Consider the following 27,704-nt stretch of genomic DNA (forward strand, 5'->3'; position numbering starts at 1 on the left):
TCTGTGTGTGTGTGTGTGTGTGTGTGTGTGTGTGTGTGTGTATGTATTTAATAGCTTGCCACTGTTTTTTAAATTTGTCTTCTAATGGTTTGTAAAATTATAGCCAGTGGAACTAGGAATAATGGATTATCAGATTCTTCTGACAGGGAGAAGAGACGTATGTCAACCCTCACTGTTTTAGACATCTGAGCTCTCATTAGCCTGGGTTGAGTTTGGTACATAATTACTTTGTTTTGGAGGTGGCCATCGTCACCAAATTTTTGGAAAAGGTGATCGTAGTGTAGTGAGGATGTTCATTAAGAAGTTGCACTCATAAATGAAGGAGACACACGTTTCACCCCATGCATTTTAGACTTTCTTTTTACTTAATAAAAAAGAAATTCTCAAATTCCAATTTGATAACCAGACTTGAAAATCATTACAGTCCTCATGATGGAATGTTAAGTCCTGTCTAGGTGTACGACCTTTTCTAAAAGACTAAAGGAAACTAATTATTATTTTAAGTAATAAGAATTCTGAAGATAAGATTTCATACCAGCATTTTTGAATCTTTACAGGGCTAACTGAAAATAGAAATGCAGAGTGTCAGCAGAGAAGGTGATCTTTTAGTCATATTCACTGTAACTACTGTTTATTTTACGAAGGTGCTTGCCCTCCGCAAATAGTTTTGCTCTCAGTATTTTAAAGTTATTTCTTGTCCATATTAATACACAGAGCTGCTTTTGAACAGGCAGCCGGTTGTACCTGCTTCTCTTGAAAACACAGGTCTCGTTAAAATGTGAGGCTCTGGGTGTGTATCGTCTCTAAGGTAAAACTCTTTATGTAGAGACTTTTTTGAAAAAATTAACATAACCTTCCTTCTTTCTCTGCTTATGGAAATTCACAGTACATGTTTGGATTTAGTTTCTACTTAGTTGTTGACAAATCAGTCTTCAAATGTGTGTTTGTTATACTGATTTCATTTGAAATAGGATTAGAGCCAGTGAACTTAAAAACATTCAAAGAAAGTTTGTGTGTTCAGAACATCAGTTTTATGGAGGATTCTGTATCAGATTTTAATTTCTGAGAGAAATCCTAGCAACAGTAAATAAAGGACCCAAGCTCCTTTTACACTTGTGACATGTCACACCTCTATAAAATCTAAATATTAATAGAGCATGGCTGCTATCTTATCTTTATTATGCTACCTCTTCTCACGTTCCTTTTTGTTCCTCTCCTCTGTTTCTCTTTCTCTACTGATCAATTTAAGCAGCTCCACAAGAAATGTGGCGACAGGTTCTTTGGAAGGGTCTCGAAACTTGTCTGCCTTGTCTTCTCCTGCTAGATATAGCGCTGCCGTTCTGAGCAACGCAGCCGCTACGGTGTCTGCTGTGCTTGCTGCAAAAACCAGGTAGAGCTACGTGTACAATGTGCGTCGCGTGTGAACCCAGCGCTTTTCACTGTCTTACAACTCACCTCCGAGAAAACTTACCCATTTGAAATAGTCACAGCCCTATTATGAGATCTTAATTGCATTGGGGACATTTTTTCTAGGTTGCGGATATATCCTATCCCACAGTGTTTATTACTGATTTTTCTTTAAATTATCCTTTTATCTCTTTTCATTACCACCATTTATCTATGATACTTCTCAGTTGTGTGGATTGTTGCATGTTGTGTGCCTTATGACTTTTTATCATTTTTAATCTTTATATCTGAAACAGAATCAAGTATAAATAGGTATATTAAGTTTCTGTTGGTTTTACCTTCTCCCACTAACTGGTTATGTTTGAGGTTGATCTAAAGCCTAACTATTCTAATATCCCTTTCTCCTATAAAAATAGTAAAACCTTTTTATTGTTGTGGGGTTTTGTTTTTACATAAGTTATAGTCGTCTTCATAGCTTTAAATGCTTTCCAAAACATTGCCTTGATCAGTTTTGGTGAAAATTTAATCAATTCTGTGTTAATGAGTAGAACAACATAATAGACTTTTCTCTTCACCCTCTTTCTACTTCTCTGTTCTCTCTGTCTCTGTCCCTATCTCTCTCTTTCTCTGGAAATGTTTCAAATCATAAACTGTAAAAACTGCCTACTTTCTGCGCTTGGTAGTGTGATTTATCAACTCAAAACTCTTTCTGAATGCTCGCCAGGCTCTCCAGTCCTGAAAAACATCACTCACTCCTGGATGCATTTTGCATCGACCCTGTTTCCAAGCCTTTAGCTTTTTCGTATCTCCAGCCCTCGAGGAAATCAACTGGCTCTGTCCATGTTAAGAAAACCAGGTACTGGGAGAGCGGATGTCACAAGGGGTGGTTTGCTGCGGAAGGTACTGCTTTCTCTAACACTGAAGCGTCATATTAACAGCCCAGATGAGAAAATCCGAGAGCTGATTTGCGTCCAGTTTTAAATTCACTGTAATTTCAATGCAGTGATAATGCACAAGCATGTTATTTTGTATGATTATTAACTTGCCTTTTAATCCTTTGTGACATCTTTTATTAGCACATTTGATATTTGGTATGAAATTACAAGTAATAGTACAAGTATTTAACTTAGAGTAGAACCCTGTTTTTTATTGCTTGGATGTTGCTATATGAGAAGAGTTAAATGTTTAATAAAACATACCTTTATACCTTTTGAAAAAATGAAAAAGAATAATAAAATAATTGGTTTTGATTGGCTACTATCTTATAGCTCGTAGATATGAAGGTTTTATGTGGGCAGACAACTTAATTTTCTCCCTATCTGGGAACTACTGAAACACAAAAATGAATTTTTCTCCTAAACTTAACAATTATGCTAAAATTATTAGGTATAACATAAAAATAAAAATATCTTAAGTGTTTACTAAAGGTATAATCTTAATGAAATGACTACATTATTTCTGACAGAACATAAAATTAATGACAGAGGGTACAACTATGACTATAATTTGTAAAAGCATGATATGACACAGGCTGCCTATTGATCATGTGTTTGTGTCCTACCCACTGTTACGGATGTTCTCAATATGCTTAATTACAAGCATACCTCGGAGATATTACGGGTTTGGTTCCAAACCATTGCAATAAGGTAAATAATGCAATAAAGTGAGTCACAAATTTTTTGGTTTCCCAGTACATTTATATAAAAGTTATGTTCACACTATATTGTATTCTGTTAAGTGTGCAATAGCATTATGTCTAAAGTTAATGTATACACCTTAATTAAAAAATACTTTATTGCTTAAAAATGCTAACCATCATCTGAGCCTGCAGTGAGTCGTAGTAGTAACATGAAAGATCACTGATCACAGATCACCATAACAAATGTAATAATAATGAAAAAGTTTGAAATACTGTGAGGATTACCAAAATATGGCACAGAGACACAAAATTAGCAGCAAATGCTTTTGGAAAAATGATGCCAATAGACTTGCTTGATGCAGGGTTGCCACAAACCTTCAAGTTGTAAAAAAAAAAAAATGCAATGTGTGCAAAGCACAGTAAAGTGCAATAAAATGAGATGTCCCTGTATAATTCTGGATTACTTTTAAGGGAGATGTTTAAACAGGGGGACAAACAGCAAAATGTACAAGAGGTCATTGTACATTTTGCTCTAAGAAAAAATATACCTGAAATTATTTTATATTTGTGGAATTGTGATTGTTAAATGAGCAGAAATATTACATTGCCAGGGCTAAGTCTGTACAGAGACAGGTTACTAACTACCCTTGGAATAAAAGGTTCCTTTGAGAACCTAATGGAATGCTCTAAGCATTGATTGACATCAAATGGAGATGGGGTGGGGAGAAATGCTGATTATGAGAAAATACCCCCTTTCTCCGTTAGTGCCATGCTCATTCAGCTTTTAGCTTTATATTCCAGTAAGTTATTTTGTTCTCCCTGTTTTAACAGAAAAAGAACAAGATAAAAATCTTGGCATACCTTGTTTGATTGGAGAATTTTAATGGTTTTCATTTATCATTGTAAAACTGAGGACAGTTTTATAACTTTTTTGTATGTAGTTGTTACATGTAAGGCAATCTGTAAGCAGGAAAATTTACTCTAAAAGAAATGAATCCTAGATAGTTTTTCCTTCAAGTCAGGTGTCTTATTGTTTAAATAAACTTTTTGTTTTAAAAAAGGTGTGCCTGTACTTATGGACTAACTGAATATTTATCCATGCACCCACTTCTAGAGGAAGTGTTAGTAGTCATTTACATTACTTTTTATTAACAGCAATAGGCACAAACTAGATATGTTTCGATATTTGGGAAAGGAAAATGGTTCTCAACAAGGTAAGCTAGTTGGCATTCTGCAAAGCTGGAGTGCAGGGTTTCCTGAGGAGACCTTGCCACTTCATTGAGAGGAGTACCAAAAGAGCAGTTGGGTTAATGTCAGGGTTATTTTATCTCTGATGTTTGCTTTTGTATAACAGTAATCTTTAAAACTATAATAAAGTGTAGTATAATACCAGAATTGTGTCTTTCCATTATAGTATATTTAACATGTTGAATTTTGATACAAAAAGTCTAAGTTAAAGAATTTTGCTTAGGAAAATACAAAAAATTTTCTTGTAAATAGGATTCTGGAACAAAGGAGACTCATGACTGCTCTATACATCTAGGTCCTTTCATAGAGTTCTGACAGGAGAATTCTGTTGAAATTAAAAGTTGTTTATAATTATGACCTTCCAGAAATACTCCTTTCCTACTACTTCAGAATCTATGTATATCAATTTTTGTAAAACTTTAGCTAAAAACTGTGTAGTTTAAACACTGATAATTAAACCTGCAATGTACAGCTGGCTTTTAAAAAAAAATTAAATGTGTAATTAGAATAAAAGTTACCTCGAGATTATTCTTTTAACAGAGATTTTCCTTTGAAAATAGACTTGAAATTTCTGTTCCCAATCTGCAGCTGAAATTGATTTGTTGTAATAGTTAAACAAATGTGGGAAAAGAATGTAAACTCAAGATAAATCAGGTTGCTGACACTGAAAGTTAACTTCCCTTCGTTTTTCTTTTGTCCTCGTTAACTCAGTTTTGAAAAGAAGCCTTTGCTCTGTCAGTATGTTTTTCTCCATTTTCAGTTTTTTAAATATGAAACAGAATCTTTGGTATTCTTGAGATGGAAGTCATATTAATTTAACATTTTATTTCAGTGCTTGTTTATTTGGCAGACTAGTGAAAATAACCATATTTGATTGTTAGCTTCTGTGGTATTAGCCAACAGTATTTATGGATTTGCTCTGATTTCCTCACTAGAATCTTTCAGAAAGCATTTTAATTTTGTTTAGAATTTAGGTATACCTTAAACAATTTAAATTTAGAAAAAAATATATATGAGTCATTACTTCAGAAATAAGATACCAATCTAAGTATTCATGACATATTATATTAATAAATTAGTCATCAATTTGAAATATTTTGCTGTTAGTGATTACCGACAACATTTTTTTCCCAAATATAAAATTACATAGCCAGTGGCTTTACTAATTTTTTAACCTTTAGTACACGATACCTAATGTTTATGTATTTTCTTTAAATAGTAGCTAACAGTTAAAAATTGGAAAAAAAGACATGGGATTTTTAGAGACCTATACATCATATATTCCAATATGTGATTGTCTAGATAAAACCTAATATTTCATTCTTTTTATGGCTGAGTAATATTCCAATGTGTGTGTGTGTGTGTGTGTATGTATGTATACACCACATATTTTATCTATTCATCTGTCGATGGACACGTAGGTTTCTTCTATGTCTGGGCTATTGTACATAGTGCTGCTGTGAACATTGGGGTGCACGTATCTTTAGAGTTTTCGTCTTTTCCAGATATATGCCCGGGAGTGGGATTGCTGGATCATATGGTAACTGTTTGTAGGAGCCTCCATACTGTTCTCCGTAGTGGCTGCTCCAATTTACATTCCTACCAACAGTGTAGGAGTGTTCCTAAAAGTAGTATTTTAATCTCATTTCACAAATGAGGAAATTTACCAAGTCTAAGTGACATATCAAGGTCACAATAAATGCACCAACCTCAAATGGTTTATAATGTAGTAGAGGAGACAAGATACATAAAGAAGTTACTATTAATTAAGAAAAACTGTGGCTATTACAAATTGAAATGTAGCTTTATGCCATGCAGTTAATATCTGCCATGCATTGAAGCAAGGGGTGTCTTTACTTCTAGAAGATTGAGTGATTAAATAAAATATGTTAATTGCTTAGCACAGTACACAATGCATGATGGGTATTATTGTGCTACTACTCCTATTGCTAATTATGGGTAAGATTTGGACAGGTGCAGAGGGAGAGTGGGGGGAGCACCTTCCATGTAGAGCCTGGAAAAGATGTAGAGTTGTGGACAGAGAGGAGCTATGGCAAGAATATAGTTTGTGTAGCAAAGTGGTAGGAGATACGACTGAACAGATAGATTGTAGCTCTATCTTAGAAGGCTTCAGATGTCAGGCTGACGTGTAACTTAGTCCTCCACTCTCTAAATGGTTAGATCTGGTCTACAGCATCTCCACCTTTTGTTAAGTGCCTTCTGGAAACAAACCTCTCATGGAAAGTGTTGTTTCCTTTGGATGATTTTTCATATTAGGAAGTACTTCCTTTTATTGAACCTAGTCTATCTCGCCATAGATTCCACTCAACCTTCAGCAAACAGAGCGTAGCAATATAGAGTGAATCCACATGTCAGATATTTGAGCATTAGTCTTATGCTTCTTCTGAGTTTCTTTCATACCATGGGCCAATTAACCAGTTCCCTCAACCTAACTTCACCAGGCTTGGCATTGATTTCCTGTCGTCCTGGTCACTTTCTTCTAAGTAAGTTGGCAACTCTCCTGTAATTAAATTTTAACTATTTCAGGTTATTACACATTAAATGATGATTTGGGTTTGATTATTATTTTCAGATTATGTGTTTCATCTGTAAGTTCTAGTATTGCTTGGTCATAAATTCTCTTTTCAGAATTGTGGCTATATGGATTATTAGTTGTTTTTTTTCCAAATCCTCATGAGTAATTAACCCTAGAATTAAAATGGTCTATACTTCTCTATTACTTTCAAAAATAATTTGTTTGTAATGTGTAAAAATATTGAAAATAAGTCTTTATTATTTGAATACATTAATTATCTTTTTCATATGTTAAGCTCATATTCTGTGTCCTAGAGTATGGCTGAGTACTTTATACATAAATATCTTAATTAAGTCCCTGGGATTCTTATGAGCAAAGCATTATCCCCATTTAAAGTTTAGGTAACTGAGGCTTAGAGAAGTAAAATAATCTGTCCCTTACAAATCTTTTGTAAGGACTGACCTATAACATTTAAACCCTGTTTCTATTAATATTATTTAGTGTGTCATCTTTACTGATAATTGTGTTCAGCACTACCATTAAGTAAGCCGTCTTTCACTTTTTATTTATGATAAAAATTATTAAATTGCTTAATTTTTTCATAGTATAGTATGTTTTAACATCAAGCAGATGTGAGTTTTTCATTAAACTGATTAGAAATGTTGGAAGAAGGTGATGTCTCTACTACACCTGAATTTGAGAGGACAGTAATAGGGAACAGTATTAATAAGAAAGTTAAAACAGCTCTAATATAATTTTTCAGAACTATTTAGTGTCAGAGGTGCCCAGAACCCACCCCAAGGTGTGATGACTCACTAGAGGACTTGACAGAACTCAGTCCATCGTAGTGCTCCTGACTGAGAGTTATTACGGTGAAAGAATACAAAGCAGAATCAGCAAGGAGAAAGGTGCATAGGTACAAGTCCAGAAGAAAGGAGGCTCAAGTTTCCAAAAAGTCCTCTCCCAGTGAGGTCATACAGGATGTGTGGATTCCTAGAGCAGTGAGTTATGAGAAGACGTGCAAAATGTTCTCTACCAGAGAAGCTCTTTAGAAACTAAGTACCTAAGACATATTTAATTGGGGCTTGTCATGTAGGCACGTTGTGCCTTGTTCATACCAAAACGCCAGACTCTCAGAAGGAAAGCAGGTGTTTGGCATAAACCACATTGTTGATATAGTTTAGGCACAATGAGCCACTGTTTATCTTTTGGAGAGACTTTTATATGACCGTAGGGAACTGTTTACCAGCCAAGTTGCCAAAAGCCAGTCAAAGGGCAACCTTGCAGCAGGCCTTCCTGCAGCCTCAGGCCTGCTCTGTTAGGTGTTACCCAGGCTTCAAGAGGCATTGGGAAAATTAGGTAATCTTGGTCATTTGGTAGTAGAGTGGGCATGATTGCATTTGAAATTGCCTTGAAATTTCAACCTAACAGTGTAATTAAGGGTATTTATTTTACTAAAGTCATTTATATAGTATCCTGTCGTTATTGATCTATTCCTCTATAGCTGTTGATTTCAGGTATTGAAGGAACTGAGTTTCTGTGCATGGAATTTTTAGCAAGCGGAAGCTAAATTTCTCTTGAAAAGTTAGTAGGATGTGTGTATTATTGTTGTTACTATTATTATACTTCACTTGAGAGAAACTTACAGTATTGCATCATTCCAAAGAGCATATTTTATTATTTGAACTACCTAAAATTATTTTTTTTGAAATGATGATATATAAGTATAAATAACAAATGACTGGGATAATAAAAGCCATATGATCTTCTAAATCAAACTGGAACCACCTGTTTCACCTGTTAAGCAAATAGCTCAGATTGAAAGAAGACAATGGCAGACTTGTTTCTTGTTTTCCTGTAATCCTGAACACAGAACACTGGATGTTGCGTTAGGCGGTGGATGTTGTCTTTTGTTCACCACTGTGTAACACAATGTCTGGAACATAGTAGGTGCTTAAGTATTTATTGCATGAATGAGTGACTGAGTGTGTGAGTGAAAAGAGCGACTGGTAAGACGTCAGGGAAACTTGGTTCATAAAATACTAGAAGGATGTGGAAAAGAGGGAAACAGCATCTGTGCCATTTCATAAAAATTGTCAGGGAGTCTCCAGTAATTAATTGTTTTAATCTAGATGACCCTTTTGAAACATTGAGATAGAGGAAATTAGCTTCTTATTTAAAAGGATTGGCTGTATAAGTTTTTCAGTGCTGAATTTCTCATGGTAGAACTTTTTAAAGAGAATTTCCAAAGCATTGAAAGAACTGCAGTCTGACTCCTTTCCTTCCCTTTTTCTTTTTTTCTGTTTTAAAAAAAGGCAGCCCCTCAGTCATGGTATTAGAGTTTTTCTTTTTAAAATAACAGTTAATTAATTAGTTTTTTTTTAACATCTTTATTGGAGTATAATTGCTTTACAATGGTGTGTTAGTTTCTGCTTTATAACAAAGTGAATCAGCTATACATATACATATATCCCCATACCTCTTCACTCTTGCGTCTCCCTCACTCCCACCCTCCCTATCCCACCCCTCTAGGTGGTCACAAAGCACTGAGCTGATCTCCCTGTGCTATGCGGCTGCTTCCCACTGGCTATCTATTTTACGTTTGGTAGTGTATATATGTATTTTTGTTTTCCTTAGAGATTTAATAAATTGAGGAACGAACGAATCATTGCTGAGTTAGATCGCTGCCGCGTCACCAAAAATGCTTCCTTCTTTTCTCTGCAGCAGCGCCCAGGAGCCCTCCCAGCCGCCGGCCGCCTCCGCAGCTGCAGCCGGGAGCACGCCCGAGGGGCCGGGAAGCCCAGGCTCGGCCAGACCAGGGGTGGCCGGGCTCACCACTGCTGCCGCCTTCAAGCCTCTAGGGTCCACCGGCGGCATCAAGTCACCAAGCTGGCAACGGCCCAACCAAGCAGGTACTACGCCCGAGAAATCTCTTGCTTTTTGCATTTAAGTGTAATTATGAAAATGTGTTCTGGGATATATGATAGAATTCACTAGTGAAACCCATTCTCAACTAAGATTTACAAAGGACTGGGAAGAGTAGGTACAGCTATTTTCCTCTCTGAAGTGTCTCATAAACATTCTCTGTGTGTGTTTGACACAATTGCCACTTGCTATTTATAATTATAGAATTGAGAGCGTTTCCTGGTTTCCTAGATTACCCAGGAGGCATGGGTTCAATTGTAAATTTGGGGTCTTATTAACAAACCATGTTGTTGGAAGGTTAGCCTTGGAAATACAGCATTTTAGTTTTGATCATGTATACAAAATAACAACAGAAGCACTTGTTGCCGTCAAACAATTATTGAAGAAAGGTCTTTCACTTCCTGTCCTTGGGCTCCATCTGGAAACCTGAGTTTTCATTCACTTCTACAGATAAATAGCTTTAAATGAAGTCACTTAACCTTGACCCTCAGTTTTCTTTTCTTTTTTTTTTTTCATTTATTTTATTTATTTATTTATGGCTGTGTGGGGTCTTCATTGCTGTGCGCATGGGCTTTGTCTAGTTACGGTGAGCGGGGGCTACTCTTCATTGCGGTGCGCAGGCTTCTCACTGCCGTGGCTTCTCTTGTTGTGGAGCACGGGCTCTAGGCGTGAGGGCTTCAGTAGTTGTGGCTCGCAGGCTCAGTAGTTGTGGTGCACGGGCTGAGTTGCTCCGTGGCATGTGGGATCTTCCCGGACCAGGGATCAAATCCATGTCCCCTGCATTGGCAGGAGGATTCTTAACCACTGCACCACCAGGGAAGCCCGACCCTCAGTTTTCTGATCTGCAAAATGGAAGGAGACTAAATGCTTCTCCCAACATGAATGAAGGTTATGGTTATAGGACGAAAGTACCTCTCCTAAGAGGAAGATGGGGCTATACTTAAATGTCGCTGATCCCACCCTTAGTCTTACCTCTTTACACTCTCCCTGAATGATCTCTCACCCAGGTTCCTTTTACTACCCGGCCACTGATAATTTACAGTCCTCTCTCTCCTGATCTCCGTACCCTCAGACTTGTTGACCTCCTTACTGTTTCCAGGTGGCACCTCAAATGCAGTGTGCCTGAAAATATCATACCTGTCTCTGGAGATGTCACAGTCACCCAGGCGCCAAAGCTAGAATGGAAGCTTGAGAGTCCCGCCTCCACCCCCATGTTCTCACAGTAACTAATACCTAACGATTCCACATCTTAGTATTTCTCAAATTTCTTTTCTCCTCTTTGTGGTCATAGCCATTGGCTTGGTTCGGGCCCTGGTCTTTACAAACAGCTCCTAACTAATTTCCCCATCTCCTTCTCAGCCTGTCAGTCTGTCCTCCTTACTGCAAGTGACCTTCTAAAGCTCTCACTTGCCCGTGTCACTCTCCTGCTTCAAGTGCTGGCCTGTTTCCCCCTTCTTCACTAATCATTAAGACCTTTTCCACTCTGACCCCTGCTAACTTTTCAAGCTCATTTCCTGCTGCTCCCAATTTATTATCTGTGCTGTGGTTTTAGTAGAGTATCTTCAGTTACTGAGACATGCCATGCTACCCTGCTTTTGAAAGTTCTGGTTCCTCTGCGAAGAAGGAACTTCTTTAACCTAATCCCCTATGTATTTCTAGTCTTCCCTCATCAGTTTTGGGATGAGTATTGATTGAATACACAAGGGGCTGCTTTGAAAAATATGATAGCTTTAAAAATAGGTCTTTTTTTTTTTTTTAATTTTTTAATTTTGCTTATTTTTGGCTGCATTGGGTCTTTGTTGCCGCGCCCGGGCAGCGAGTGGGGCTCCTCTTCATTGCGGTGCGCGGGCTTCTCATTGCAGTGGCTTCTCTTGTTGCAGAGCACGGGCTCTAGGTGCACGGGCTTCAGTAGTTGCAGCACGTGAGCTCAGTAGTTGTGGCTCACGGGCTTAGTTGCTCTGCGGCATGTGAGATCTTCCCGGACCAGGGATCGAACCCGTGTCCCCTGCATTGGCGGGTGGATTCTTAACCACTGTGCCACCAGGGAAGCCCGGTCATTTATTATTTAAGAAAATTTTTTTTAACAGTTCACGAGAGTGGAAAAAGTGAACTTGTAATTAATTAGGAATCCATCTTTGTATTTTCCATAGCATTTAAATACATTAACACTAACTTCACTTATTGTAAATTATCTTTAAGAAATCATGAATTTTTTATAGAGTTAAAATTTATTTCATAGTGTCATTTTGTGTATTCTTGAATTACCATTACTAATTTTGCAAAGAAGCTCAAAGCTTTGTGCTGTGGGAGAAAGAGGAAAGCTACTGTATATGATCTAGACTATTTTAAAGAAAAGCCTATTTTATTACTTTTGAAAACTTAAACTATTTAGGCTAATATCATTAGCCTCTGAAATTTCTGGACTATTAATTGACTTAGCAAGACCTGTCCTCTTGGAAAAAATGCTGACACCTTAGCCCCACACATTTTTAATTATTTCCATTTACTTAAAGCTTATCTATGTCGATGGAGAGTTGCTGTAATTATTTTGTATGTGATTAGAATACTGAAAGCAACTTTCATAAAAAAATTTTTGGTATGATAATTGGAAGGGAACAGGAGAATGTTTCCTAAAAGAGCAAGGAAAAGGCTAAATTTTAGAGGTAGAAACTGAAGGGAGGCTACAAAGTATATGTACTGTGAAGGACAGAAAGTATATGTAGTGCCTTTGGAAATTCAGAAACTATGGACAGAAGACCACTCTGCCTATTACTAGAGTAAAAAGAAAAAATTCCAGTTGACGTGGAACTCCTGGAGGATACACTACAGCAAAATTACCACAAGAGGGCGATCGAATCCTTCTTTCTCTCAGTCTAATTTAATAATCAAAGCAGGCAACTAACTATAATCATGATTCACATGGTTAGTATTTAAAATATTAATCTTTTTACAGAAGGTATAGCTGAATCTAATTTGAGCAAAACTATAACAGGATAGAAAATTATACATTATATAACGTAAAGCGTTAATTATTATTGAAAGAAAATGTTTTGCCATTGTGAAGTCTGCGTTGAATTACATCATGATGCTTAGCTCAAATCAGAAAATATTTGCAGAACTCCTGCTGTTTATCTTGCTCTGGGTGCTACAAACTGGCACTTAGTTTATGTTATGTAAAACTTACTTATTTTATGCTATTTTGTAAAAATTGTAAAATAAATACAAAATTCCCAGTCACTCAAGTTCTTTTATTCTACTCTACCTAACAGTATACCATATTTCAAAAAAACCCAAAACAAAACAACATTCCAGAATCTACTCTTAGTCTTTGATAAATAGTTTCAAGGGCTTCCTAATGCAAATGGGAAAAGTTCTTTTGATTCAGAAGGTGGTAGCTGTCACATGATGGGTTCTTATGTTCTTCACAACTCACCCGTGAAAAGGACAGTTCCGACCAAAGGGTGCAAAAACTACAAAGGCAAGTCACTGCACTAGTGTGGACTCAGATGAAGTGCTAAGCAGGTGGCATTGCTTCTCTCACATTGAGAACTTAAGGTGTCTTTCTCTTGGTAATTCACAGCTGTGCCCTAGTGTGGGTAAAGAAGGAGGGAAAAAAAAGATTTTTTATTCCCCTCACCCTCATACCGTCACCCAAGAGTGCCTATCACTAATGATGTTATTTTATTTTATTTATTTATTTTTAAGGCATTTCTTTCTTTTTTAAAATTTATTTATTTAATTTATTTATTTTTGGCTGTGTTGTGTCTTCGTTGCTGCATGCGGGCTTTCTCTAGTTGCGGCGAGCGGGGGCTTCTCTTGTTGTGGAGCGCAGGCTCGAGGCGTGCGGGCTTCAGTAGTTGCAGCACATGGGCTCCGTAGTTGTGGCGCAAGGCTTAGTTGCTCCGCGGCATGTGGGATCTGCCCAGATCCGGGGATCGAACCCGTGTCCCCTGCATTGGCAGGCGGATTCTCAACCACTGTGCCACCAGGGAAGCCCCACTAATAATGTCATTTTAAAGTAATTCCTACAGTTGAGTGGGAAGGATGGGATTAGAATCACTAAAATGCAGTCTGTGGCCTGCTTAGTTGATTATGAAACAGTTTAATGGATCATAACCAGTATTTTCATTAAAAAATGAAATTGAATAGAAAATATGAGAATATTCTACTATATGAAGTATCTTAACATATTAAGGGTAGGTATCATGTTATGAAAATGTGGCTTTAGATTATATATATGTATATAAGTGTATATCTATACACACGTACAAACATATATTTTAGATCAGCAGGTAAAATGAACAGCAGGTAAAGTGTATTTCTTATTGTTTTTTATAGTTAGGAAAAAGTTTGGAAGTCACTTACTTAAGTAAGTATTTTAGTCATACTTTTGTCTATTTGGGATGATTAATTTAGTTTTGAAATGATAACAGAAAAAAAAAAAAGACTGCATTGAAGGGGCTAATTGAAATTTCAAGACCTACTAGTGTATTCTGAACCTGTTGAGGTTTCTATTACCTCCATTGAAATTCTGACTTTAAATCTTAGACCATTTCACTTGTGGTGTACTATAACCTGTGTATCCAGAAGTCTTTCAAGAAGACAGTAACGTAATACCAGTTGGTAAATAGGAACTAGGTGTGTATGTAACAGCATTATGGTTTAGACTGGATCCTTTTGTTTTTCTCGGGCATATAGTTTTCATGTACACCACCACACATGCACAAGCTTGCCAGTGAGTGACAAAGAGAGAAATATTTTAAGATGTAAAGTGTTAAAAAGTTCAAAGTCTACATGAAAGTAGCAAGATACAAAAGAAGTGAGAATCCATGCTTGAGTTTTTAAGTAAGCTAGCAATACTACTGCCTACTTGCCCTGTGTTTTGGTAATACGTCCATAATTCAGATGCAGTAGTCCCTTTAGAAGTGTTTACTTGTTTACTTGATCTAGAAGAATACATAAAAGGTGAGATTCTTGATATTTTTCAGAACTGAGGATTTGTACTTTTTTATACTAATATTTTAATTCACTATATTTGTATGTCTAATAGGTTTTTTAATACTCAAAACCATCATATTATATACAATAAGTGGTTAGATAGATATTCTTAAAAAGTTCATAAATTTAATCATATAAGTTTAAAAATATGTTCCTGTGTTTATGTAGGTGCCCTAATTTGCTATGTAATATTTTTTTTAGATTCTGTTTAGGTTATAGGTACCAGGTTAGGTAAATTTAATTCATTTGACACAAGTATATATATAAAATATTACTATCTTAACAAATATAGTCAGATGTTTTTTCACAAATCCAGTCTTAAAGTTCTGAAGGACTATATGTTTGATGCACATCAGTTTTCTAACTTTAGTTTAATTATATAAACTAAATGGGAATGACCAATTCATTAGAATATAAGCAGTGCTTTGCTAGATCAGGCCTGCTGGGTTTTTTTTTTCATTTTTATTTTTATTTTTTTAACCTTTTATTTATTTTTATTTTTTATTTTTTTTAACATGTTTATTGGAGTATAATTGCTTTACAATGGTGTGTTTTTCTGCTTTATAACAAAGTGAATCAGCTATACATATACATATATCCCCATATCTCTTCCCTCTTGCATCTCCCTCCCTCCCACCCTCCCTATCCCACCCCTCTAGGTGGTCACAAAGCACTGAGCTGATCTCCCTGTGCTATGCGGCTGCTTCCCACTAGCTATCTATTTTACATGTGGTACTGTATATATGTCTATGCCACTCTCTCACTTTGTCACATCTTACCCTTCCCCCTCCCCAAGTCCTCAAGCCCATTCTGTAGTAGGTCTGCGTCTCTATTCCCATCCTGCCCCAGGTTCTTCATGACCTTTTTTTTTTTTTTTTACATTCCTTATACATGTGTTAGCATGCAGTATTTATTTTTCTCTTTCTGACTTACTTCACTCTGTATGACAGACTCTAGGTCCATCCACCTCACTACAAATAACTCAATTTCGTTTCTTTTTATGGCTGAGTAATATTCCATTGTATATATGTGCCACATCTTCTTTATCCATCCATCTGTCGATGGACACTTATGTTGCTTCCATGTCCTGGCTATTGTAAATAGAGCTGCAATGAACATTGTGGTACATGACTCTTTTTGAATTATGGTTTTCTCAGGGTATATGCCCAATAGTGGGAGTGCTGGGTCATATGGTAGTTCTATTTTTAATTTTTAAGGAACCTCCTTAATGTTCTCCATAGTGGCTGTATCAATTTACATTCCCATCAACAGTGTATGAGGGTTCCCTTTTCTCCACACCCTCTCCAGCATTTATTGTTTGTAGATTTTTTGATGATGGCCATTCTGACCGGTGTGAGATGATATCTCATTGTAGTTTTGATTTGCGTTTCTCTAATGATTAATGATGTTGAGCATTCTTTCATGTGTTTGTTGGCAATCTGTATATCTTCTTTGGAGAAATGTCTGTTTAGGTCTTCTGCCCTTTTTTGGATTGGGTTGTTTGTTTTTTTGATATTGAGCTGCATGAGTTGCTTGTATGTTTTGGAGATTAATCCTTTGTCAGTTGCTTCATGTGCAAATATTTTCTCCCGTTCTGAGGGTTGTCTTTTCGTCTTGTTTATGGTTTCCTTTGCTGTGCAAAAGCTTTTAAGTTTCATTGGGTCCCATTTGTTTGTTTGTTTATTTATTTATTTATTAACATCTTTATTAGAGTATAATTGCTTTACAATGGTGTGTCAGTTTCTGCTTTATAACAAAGTGAATGGGTTATACATATACATAGGTCCCCATATCTCTTCCCTCTTGCATCTCCCTCCCTCCCACCCTTCCTATCCCACCCCTCTAGGTGGTCACAAAGCACCAAGCTGATCTCCCTGTGCTATGCGGCTGCTTCCCACTAGCTATCTATTTTACATCTGGTAGTGTATATATGTCCATGCCACTCTCTCACTTTGTTCCAGCTTACCCTTCCCCCTCCCCGTATCCTCAAGTCCATTCTCTAGTAGGTCTGCATCTTTTTTCCCGTCTTGCCCCTAGGTTCTTCTGACCATTTTCTTTCCTTTTTTTTAGATTCCATATATATGTGTTAGCATACAGTATTTGTTTTTCTCTTTCTGACTTACTTCACTCTGTATGACAGTCTCTAGATCCATCCACCTCACTACAAATAACTCAATTTTCTTTTTATCGCTGAGTAATATTCCATTCTTTATATGTGCCACATCTTCTCTACCTATTCATCTTTCAGTGGACACTTAGGTTGCTTCCATGTCCTGGCTATTGTAAATAGAGCTGCAATGAACATTGTGGTACGTGACTCTTTTTGAATTATGGTTTTCTCAGGGTATATGCCCCTTAGTGGGATTACTGGGTTGTATGGTAGTTCTATTTTTAGTTTTTTAAGGAACCTCCATACTGTTTTGCATAGTGGCTGTATCAATTTACATTCCCACCAACAGTGTAAGAGGGTTCCCTTTTCTCCACACCCTCTCCAGCATTTACTGTTTGTAGATTTTTTGATGATGGCCATTCTGACCGGTGTGAGATGATATCTCATTGTAGTTTTGATTTGCATTTCTCTAATGATTAGTGATGTTGAGCATTCTTTCATGTGTTTGTTGGCAATCTGTATATCTTCTTTGGAGAAATGTCTATTTAGGTCTTCTGCCCATTTTTGGATTGGGTTGTTTGGTTTTTTGATATTGAGCTGCATGAGTTGCTTGTATGTTTTGGAGATTAATCCTTTGTCAGTTGCTTCATTTGCAAATATTTTCTCCCATTCTGAGGGTTGTCTTTTTGTCTTGTTTATGGTTTCCTTTGCTGTGCAAAAGCTTTTAAGTTTCATTAGGTCCCATTTATTTATTTTTGTTTTTATTTCCATTTCTCTAGGAGGTGGGTCAAAAAGGATCTTGCTGTGATTTATGTCATAGAGTGTTCTGCCTATGTTTTCCTCTAAGAGTTTGATAGTGTCTGGCCTTACATTTAGGTCTTTAATCCATATTCAGTTTATTTTTGTGTATGGTGTTAAGGAGTGTTCTAATGTCATTCTTTTACATGTAGCTGTCCAGTTTTCCCAGCACCACTTATTGAAGAGGCTGTCTTTTCTCCATTGTATATTCTTTCCTGCTTTATCAAAGATAAGGTGACCATATGTGCATGGGTTTATCTCTGTGCTTTCTATCCTGTTCCATTGATCTATATTTCTGTTTTTGTGCCAGTATCATACTGTCTTGATTACTGTAACTTTGTAGTAGTCTGAAGTCCAGGAGCCTGATTTCTCCAGCTCCGTTTTTCTTTCTGAAGATAACTTTGGCTATTCGGGGTCTTGTGTTCCATACAAATTGTGAAATTTTTTGTTCTAGTTCTGTGAAGAATGCCAGTGGTAGTTTGATAGGGAGCATTGAGTCTGTAGATTGCTTTGGGTAGTATAGTCATTTTCACAGTGTTGAATCTTCCAATCTAAGAACATGGTATATCTCTCCGTCTGTTTGTATTATCTTTAAAATCTTTCATCAGTGTCTTATAGTTTTCTGCATACAGGTCTTTTGTCTCCTTAGGTAGGTTTATTCCTAGGTATTTTATTCTTTTTGTTGCAATGGTAAATGGGAGTGTTTCCTTAATTTCTCTTTCAGATTTTTAATCATTAGTGTATAGGAATGCAAGAGATTTCTGCGCATTAATTTTGTATCCTGCTACTTTGCCAAATTCATTGATTAGTTCTAGTAGTTTTCTAGTAGCATCTTTAGGATTCTCTATGTATAGCATCATGTCATCTGCAAACAGTGACAGCTTTACTTCTTTTCCAATTTGGATTCCTTTTATTTCTTTTTCTTCTCTGATTGCTGTGGCTAGAACTTCCAAAACTATGTTGAATAATAGTGATGAGAGTGGGCAACCTTGTCTTGTTCCTGATCTTAGTGGAAATGGTTTCAGTTTTTCACCATTGAGGATGATGTTGGCTGTGGGTTTGTCCTATATGGTCTTTATTATGTTGAGGTAAGTTCCCTCTATGCCTACTTTCTGCAGGGTTTTTATCATAAATGGGTGTTGAATTTTGTCAGGAGTTCTTTCGGCATCTATTGAGTTGATCATACGGCTTTTCTCCTTCAATTTGTTAATACGGTGTATCACATTGATTGATTTGTGTATATTGAAGAATCCTTGCATTCCTGGGTTAAACCCCAGTTGATCATGGTGTATGATCCTTTTAATGTGCTGTTGGATGCTGTTTGCTAGTATTTTGTTGAGGATTTTTGCATCTATATTCATCAGTGATATTGGCCTGTAGTTTTCTTTCTTTGTGACATCTTTGTCTGGTTTTGGTATCAGGGTGATGGTGGCCCTGTAGAATGAGTTTGGGAGTGTTCCTTCCTCTGCTATATTTTGGAAAAGTTTGAGAAGGATAGGTGTTAGCTCTTCTCTAAATGTTTGATAGAATTCGCCTGTGAAGCCATCTGGTCCAGAGTTTTTGTTTGTTGGATGATTTTTAATCACAGTTTCAATTTCAGTGCTTGTGATTGGTCTGTTTCTACTTTGTATTTCTTCCTGGTTCAGTCTCAGAGGTTGTGCTTTTCTAAAAATTTGTCCATTTCTTCCAGGTTGTCCATTTTATTGGCCTATAGTTGCTTGTAGTAATCTCTCATGATCGTTTGTATTTCTGCAGTGTCAGTGGTTACTTCTCCTTTTTCATTTCTAATTCTATTGATCTGAGTCTTCTCCCTTTTTTTCTTGATGAGTCTGGCTAATGGTTTATCAATTTTGTTTCTCTTCTCAAAGAACCAGCTTTTAGTTTTATAGATCTTTGCTATTGTTTTCTTCATTTCTTTTTCATTTATTTCTGATCTGATCTTTATGATTTCTTCCCTTCTGCTAACTTTGGGGTTTTTTTGTTCTTTCTCTAATTGCTTTAGGTGTAAGGTTAGGTTGTTTATTTGAGATGTTTCTTGTTTCTTAAGGTAGGATTGTATTGCTATAAACTTCCCTCTTAGAACTGCTTTTGCTGCATCCCATAGGTTTTGGGTCATTGTGTTTTCATTGTCATTTGTTTCTAGGTATTTTTTGATTTCCTCAGTGATCTCTTGGTTATTAAGTTGTGTATTGATTAGCCTCCATGTGTTTGTATTTTTTACAGATTTTTTTCCTGTAATTGATATCTAGTCTCATAGCGTTGTAGTCAGAATAGATACTTGATACAATTACAATTTTCTTAAATTTACCAAGGCTTGTTTTGTGACCCAAGATATGATCTATCCTGGAGAATGTTCCATGATTTCTTGAGAAGAAAGTGTATTCTGTTGTTTTTGGATGGAATGTCCTATAAATATCAATTAAGTCCATCTTGTTTAATGTATCATTTAAAGCTTGTGTTTCCTTATTTATTTTCATTTTGGATGATTTGTCCATTGGTGAAAGTGAGGTGTTAAAGTCCCCTACTATGATTGTGTTACTGTCGATTTCCCCTTTTATGGCTGTTAGCGTTTGCCTTATGTATTGAGGTGCTCATATGTTGGGTGTATAAATATTTACAATTGTTATATCTTCTTCTTGGATTGATCCCTTGATCATTATGTAGTGTCCTTCTTTGTCTCTTATAATAGTCTTTGTTTTAAAATCTATTTTGTCTGATAGGAGAATTGCTACTCCAGCTTTCTTTTGATTTCCATTTGCATGGAATATCTTTTTCCATCCCCTCACTTTCAGTCTGTATGTGTCCCTAGGTCTGAAGTGAGTCTCTTGTAGACAGCATATATACGGGTTTTGTTTTTGTATCCATTCAGCCAGTCTGTGTCTTTTGGTTGGAGTATTCAATCCATTTACATTTAAGGTAATTATCGATATGTATGTCACTATTACCATTTTCTTAATTGTTTTGGGTTTGTTATTGTAGGTCTTTTCCTTCTCTTGTGTTTCCTGCCTAGAGAAGTTCCTTTAGCATTTGTTGTAAAGCTGGTTTTGTGGTGCTGAATTCTCTTAGCTTTTGCTTTTCTGTAAAGGTTTTAACTTCTCCCTCAAATCTGACTGAGATCCTTGCTGGGTAGAGTAATCTTGGTTGTAGGTTTTTCCCTTTCATCAGTTTAAATATGTCCTGCCACTCCCTTCTGGCTTGCAGAGTTTCTGCTGAAAGATCAGTTGTCAACCTTATGGGGATTCCCTTGTATGTTATTTGTTGTTTTCCCTTGCTGATTTTAATATTTTTCTTTGTATTTAATTTTTGATAGTTTGATTAATATGTGTCCTGGTGTGTTTCTCCTTGGATTTATCCTGTATGGGACTCTCTGCGCTTCCTGGACTTGACTATTTCCTTTCCCATATTAGGGAAGTTTTGAACTATAATCTCTTCAAATGTTTTCTCAGTACCTTTCTTTTTCTCTTCTTCTTCTGGGACCCCTATAATTCGTATGTTGGTGTGTTTAATGTTGTCCCAGAGGTCTCTGAGACTGTCCTCAATTATTTTCACTCTTTTTTCTTTATTCTGCTCTGCAGTCGTTATTTCTACTATTTTATCTTTCAGGTCACTTATCTGTTCTTCTGCCTCAGTTATTCTGCTATTGATTCCTTCTAGAGTTTTTAAATTTCATTTATTGTGTTGTTCGTCATTGTTTGTTTGCTCTTTAGTTCCTCTAGGTCCTTGTTAAACGTTTCTTGTATTTTCTCCATTCTATTTACAAAATTTTGGGTCATCTTTACTATCATTACTCTGAATTCTTTTTCAGGTAGACTGCCTATTTCCTCTTCATTTGTTTGGTTTGGTGGGTTTTTACCTTGCTCCTTCATCTTTTGTGTGTTTCTCTGTCTTCTTATTTTGCTTAACTTACTGTGTTTGGGGTCTCCTTTTCACAGGCTGCAGGTTCGTAGCTCCCGTTGTTTTTGGTGTCTGCCCCCAGTGGCTAAGGTTGGTTCAGTGGGTTGTGTTGGCTTCCTGGTGGAGGGGACTAGTGCCTGTGTTCTGGTGGATGAGGCTGGATCTTGTCTTTCTGGTGGGCAGGTCTGTGTCTGGTGGTGTGTTTTGGGATGTCTGTGACCTTATTATGATTTTACGCAGCCTCTCTTCTAATGGGTGGGGTTGTGTTCCTGTCTTGCTAGTTGTTTGGCCTAGGGTATCCAGCACTGTAGCTTGCTGGTCGTTGAGTGGAGCTGGGTCTTGGCATTGAGATGGAGACCTCTGGGTGATTTTTGCCATTTGACATTATGTGGAGCTGGGAGGTCTCTGGTGGACCAATGTCCTGAACTTGGCTCTCCCACCTCAGAGGCACAGGCCTGACGCCCAGCCAGAGCACCAAGACCCTGTCATCCACACAGCTCAGAATAAAAGGGAGAAAAAAAAAGAAAGAAAGAAAGAAAAAAAGTAAATAAAATAAAGTTATTAAAATAAAAAATAAAAAATAATTATTAAAAGTAAAAATAAAATTTTTTTAAGTAATTAAAAAAAAAGAAAGAAAGAAGAGAGCAACCAAACCAAAAGACAAATCCACCAATGATAACAAATGCTAAAAACTATACTAAGAAAAAACAAGAAACGAACAAAAAAACAGACAGACAGTACCCTAGGACAAATGGTAAAAGCAAAGCTATACAGACAAAATCACACACAGAAGCATACACATACACACTCACAAAAAGAGAAAAAGGGAAAAATATATATATAAATATATATATAAATCATTGCTCCCAAAGTCCACCACCTCAATTTGGGATAATTTGTTGTCTATTCCGCTATTCCACAGATGCAGGGTGCATCACATTGATGGTGGAGATTTAATCTGCTGCTCCTGAGGCTGCTGGGAGAGATTTCCCTTTCTCTTCTTTGTTCGCACAGCTCCCGGGGTTCAGCTTTGGATTGGCCCCGCCTCTGTGTGTAGGTCGCATGAGGGCGTCTGTTCTTCACTCAGACAGGACGGGGTTAAAGGAGCAGCTGCTTCGGGGGCTCTGGCTCAGTCAGGCCCGGGGGGAGGGCGTGGTACGGATGCGGGGCGAGCCTGCGGCGGCAGAGGCCAGTGTTTCGTTGCAGCAGCCCGAGGCGCGCCGTGCGTTCTCCCGGGGAAGTTGTCCCTGGATCACGGGACCCTGGCAGTGGCGGGCTGCACGGGCTCCCGGGAGGGGCGGTGTGGAGAGTGACCTGGGCTCGCACACAGGCTTCTTGGTGGCGGCAGCAGCAGTCCCAGCGTCTCATGCCTGTCTCTGGGGTCCGCGCTGATAACCGCAGCTCGCGCCCATCTCTGGAGCTCATTTAGGCGGCGCTCTGAATCCCCTCTCCTCGCGCACCCCAAAGCAATGGTCTCTTGCCTCTTCGGCAGCTCCAGACTTTTTCCCGGACTCCCTCCCCGCTAGCTGTGGCGCACTAGCCCCCTTCAGGCTGTGTTCACGCTGCCGACTCCCGTCCTCTTCCTGGGATCCACCTCTGAAGCCTGAGCCTCAGCTCCCAGCCCCGCCCGCCCCAGCGGGTGAGCAGACAAGCCTCTCGGGCTGGTGAGTGCTGGTCGGCACCGATCCTCTGTGCGGGAATCTCTCCGCTTTGCCCTCCGCACCGCTGTGGCTGCGCTCTCCTCCGTGGCTCCGAAGCTTCCCCCCTCCGCCACCTGCAGTCTCCGCCCGCGAAGGGGTTCCTAGTGTGTGGAAACCTTTCCTCCTTCAAGGCTCCCTCCCACTGGCGCCGGGCCCGTCCCTATTCTTTTGTCTCTGCTTTTTCTTTTTTCTTTTGCCCTACCCAGGTACGTGGGGAGTTTCTTGCCTTTTGGGAGGTCTGAGGTCTTCTGCCAGCGTTCAGTAGGTGATCTGTAGGAGTTGTTCCACATGTAGATGTATTTCTGATGTATTTGTGGGGAGGAAGGTGATCTCCGTGTCTTGTTCTTCCGCCATCTTGAAACTCCTCCAGGCCTATTGTTCATCACAGTTTGTTGACTGGAGGGGCCTAAGAATAGGTACCCCTGACCTCGGGTAGGAATTTCAGAAAGCCAGAAATGTTCCCTAGATGGAGGATTCTGAGCCTTCGATTTCTTGATCTATTAAAATAAGTGTCCAGAAAGTCCACTAGAGCATTGTTCGGAAGTTCAAATGATATAAATATATTGAAGTGCTTGGTCCATAGAGGGTACTCAAGAAAGGTTAAGTTTGTATCCCTTTATTCCTTTTAATGATAGTATTAGTAACTTACACTGTTACCATCCAATAAAACAGTTCTCCTCCTGTGACTTCCCTGCTTGAAAATGTTTTGGGCGCTCTGCCGCCCACATATTAAAGGTCTGGCTTCTTAACGGGGCTTACAGCCCTCTCGCATCCTCGTGCCAGCCTCTCCTCCAGCCGCGTTTTGTGACGTCGTTCCTCATGGCCCCCCAGTGCAGCCACACTGAGGTTCACGAGTTCATACCGTTCCTCAGGCACACACCTCTGAGCTTTGTACAAGAGGCTCCTTGTATTTGAAATGCTTTCCCACCCTTCCACCCCTGAAATTTTCTCTTCACTCTTTACGACCAGGTGTCATGTCCTTTGTGAACCTTTCTTGAGCCTTCTAAATAGTTGCCTGTTCTTCCTCTGTGTTCCTACATAATTTTGATGATTGCTTTGTTATAACATTCATCATGTTCATTTTGGTCGTTTACATATGTGTATTTCACCACTGTTTTTAGATCCCCTTAAGGACAGGGACCAAGTCTTACTAATCTTTGTTTTATGGCGCTTACCCAATAGCTGGCACCATTTATAGGCCCTCAGTAAATGTCAGTGAGTGAGTGAGTGAGTGGGTAGATAGGTTAGTTTGTCTTATTTTGGACATCTTCACATGATTTGAGGAATTCTCCAGGCTTTGTTCTTTCCTCCTATCAGACTTGAAATTCCCGCAACAGTCCTTGAACAAAGGTGGACGTCCTATCTGCCAATGGCTGCCATTAAGAACTATACACATTGGTAGAGGAGAAGGGGACTCCACTGTCCTTGAAGCATTAAACTCCCAGAAGCCTTAAAAGTTGTGAACATTAGCAATACTCTAACTAGTGCTCTTATTTTTATTTTCCAGTAATTAAAAAAAATTAGTAATAGATCTGAAACCGTATCACAGGATATTTTTTCTCAAAAAATTTGGAAACTTAATGGCATATAAGGAACCAAGCAGTGGAATGCAGAGGAAATATTAGGGATATTCACCCACCTTGTCTCTATAGACAAATTAACTTGGATGCAAAACGCCAGTAACAGAAATCAATTTAAAAAAAAAAAAACCCTCAAGGTAAATACAAAGAGTTAAATCCGATAACAAGATCCAGAAGGCGTGGAGGTCTGGATCAATGGAAAGGGGAGAAAGAGCCCATAACATTCCAGTGATACAGTCTTGAGGTGTAGTAAGTGTTTGTTTATAGTGGAGTCGTATTTTATGCAAGAACACAGTATTCATGTTTGTGCCTAAAGTAAAATTGTATGAAGTCAGTGTTCCTTGAATATTTTTAGGAAGAGGCCAAGATGGAGAGAGAACAACATATGCAAAAGCTGTCAGAGAACTTGCCTTCTTGGTGGAAGGGCAAGTAGTTCAGTATATCCAGGATGGTACAGTGGCTGGAAAGAAAGCTGGATGCGTTAGTGGGGCTGGTCAGAAGGGGCTTTGAAAGTAAAACAGTGTGGATTGATGCCGAAAGGAAGCCATTACAAAATTCCTAAGTTGGAAAGTGACACAGTCAGATTTGCATGATTAAGAGGTCATGATAGTGTTCATGTGTTTAAAAGATTATGATGACTTCAATGTAGAGATTAAGACTGGAGTCCTGCAGAATATTGAGAGGTTGTTGAGGTAATCCAGTATAGGGGTGATAATAATGAACATTACCCTGGGCATTGGCAGTGCGAACCAAGAGAATTCCAACAAGAGAATGCAAAGTACTTACACTTAAACCTGCCGGGGAGGCAAGTTCTAACCAGTGCTTCCCTAGGGAGCTTTATCCCTTATGGAGTATTCACGTATCCTCTGTTAAAACCTGGTAGAGGATTGTACTTGGCTTGAAGAAACTATACTTTGTCCTAAGTCAGACTATGGCACAGAAATTTGGTTGAATACAGCTTTGTTTATGTAACGTGTGTAGTTACAAAATATAAATCTGAGTGGATTGCATTTTGTATTGTACTTGAGAAATAACTTAAAGTTTACTTTTATAACATAGTCTGTTTTTGCAGCATTTCCTCAGGTGAGTGCACTGATTTCCCCGAAGTCAGCATTTTGTAAATGTTGACTCTTTCAGTTCTTTATAGTGGCAAATAGGAGACTGGTGGCTTTGGCACGATCCTCACCGAATTGCTTACCTTTGCAGGAAGCACATGTATTATACTACATGTTGTCATGGAAATAAACATTATGAGATGGAAAAGAGGTTTCTTCCAAGACAAAAGAAGAAAAATTCTGTAGAATCTCACTGATCAAAAATTAAATACTCATGTTGTTACTTGTATGTAGTTCTGAAAGCTTTAAGTCTGTAAATAGGCTTTCAGGTTTTTTTTTTCATTAATTACAGGCTTTTTCCTTGTTTCCCACTTTCAAAACATGTTGATTTTGAGAGCATTTGTAATAATACTTCATTGTGTTAACATTGTGATAAGTTTTTAATAAATAACTTGTAATTTCTTACTCAGAAAATCATGGAGCTATATAGTCTTGGCTAATACTTTAATCACCATTTTCTATAGAAAGCAGTGTGACCTTATTTCATAGGGCCATTGAAAATAAAAAGCTTTGTTATGTTTTCTTTCACAGTAGTTAGTGTTGTCTAGCTGTGCTGAAATTTTTCCTTCTTCTGTTTTCATTATCAGTTCTTATAGCATTTTAGAACAGTGCCCCCTTCGTGCTTTAATACACACAACTCTTCGTTTATTCTTCTGTCTCCTAATGTTAGCAAGAAATTATTGGATTTCTTTTTTTTACTTTTATTGTTAAATGTGTCCAATGGAGAGAGACATTCTACAGAGGAAAGTAAAGGTATTTAGTGTCTATTATAGTGACATACTCAATACACTGGTAGTATTTTATCATTTAATATTAGACATTCTTAACCTCTGAGACTCTATATTGAACAAATATTTCCCTGTGTTCTACTTATGGCATCATTCCCTTTATATGTATCAGGTACAAGTTTCTCCTGCTATCTGAAAGCAGAGGTTCTTGTGAAACCTTTCATTAAGTCAAAATCACGTTAAGCAAAGAAGGGATTGCCTTTTTTCATAAAAGTGAAAATCGGATTTCTTCTGAGTTAGTGAAAATGAGTACCAACGAAGGTCTTCCATAAAAGCAAAGTGGCGTAAAACAAACTTTCTAAAAGCGGGGGATACCTGTATATAGGCTTTTTATTAGTGAATTGCTTTTTTCTTTATGGAGCAATTTTAGTATACGTAGTAAAGGCAACGGCTCATACTTGACAATGAGACTTGTAAAAAGTTGTGATTCCTTTTTAAAATACGAATTGTGTTTTGAAGAAGCACAATGCAAGTAAGCTATAAATAGAAAAGTTGGGATCATTGGAAGATCTTTTAGTAACACAGTAAATTTATTTTGGTCAAATGAAAAAGGGAAAAAGACACAAACTTGCTTTCAAAATGAATATTTAGTTAATTTTAGTTTCTGTTGCATCCTGTCTTTGCGGAGTACTCATCATTCGGCCATTTGGAACTCAAGACTGTAGTTGGTAGCCTCGAAGGGAACAGATATCCTCTTTTAACAGTAAAATGGTGGGTATCATTGATTAGTAGTAAAAAAATTATGTTTTTATAATACTTGGAGCTTTTAAAAGTATCTTTTTATTCAGAGTGTACAGTAAGAGAATGTCATTAAAATTTTAAATGGGTATCATTTTCCCAATGAGGTGGCAGAGTCTGAGAAATGTCAAAAGAATTGTTCAGAGTCCTGTAGTGATTTGAACCCAGTTATTTTGACTGAATAGTTCAATTTTCTGTATTACAGGGTAAAATCAGTGAATATATTTA

The 27,704-nt window shown here is 37.7% G+C and overlaps 1 protein-coding gene across 9 annotated transcripts in view; it reads left to right on the plus strand.

Moving 5' to 3' along the window:
* PDLIM5 (PDZ and LIM domain 5) overlaps positions 1 to 27,704 on the plus strand; it is a 208,990-nt gene that overhangs the window by 146,672 nt on the left and 34,614 nt on the right. For 8 of the 9 annotated variants that reach the window (XM_036852954.1, XM_036852957.1, XM_036852958.1 and 5 more), the window contains one exon: positions 9,555 to 9,742. In XM_036852954.1, the coding sequence (XP_036708849.1) occupies positions 9,555 to 9,742 (188 nt within the window). Of the gene's footprint in view, positions 1 to 1,249; positions 1,391 to 2,131; positions 2,264 to 9,554; positions 9,743 to 27,704 lie in introns of all 9 variants that reach the window. The other variant, XM_036852964.1, reaches the window with a different exon arrangement.

Source organism: Balaenoptera musculus, chromosome 5 (assembly GCF_009873245.2).
Source record: "Balaenoptera musculus isolate JJ_BM4_2016_0621 chromosome 5, mBalMus1.pri.v3, whole genome shotgun sequence".
Classification (NCBI taxonomy): domain Eukaryota; kingdom Metazoa; phylum Chordata; class Mammalia; order Artiodactyla; family Balaenopteridae; genus Balaenoptera; species Balaenoptera musculus.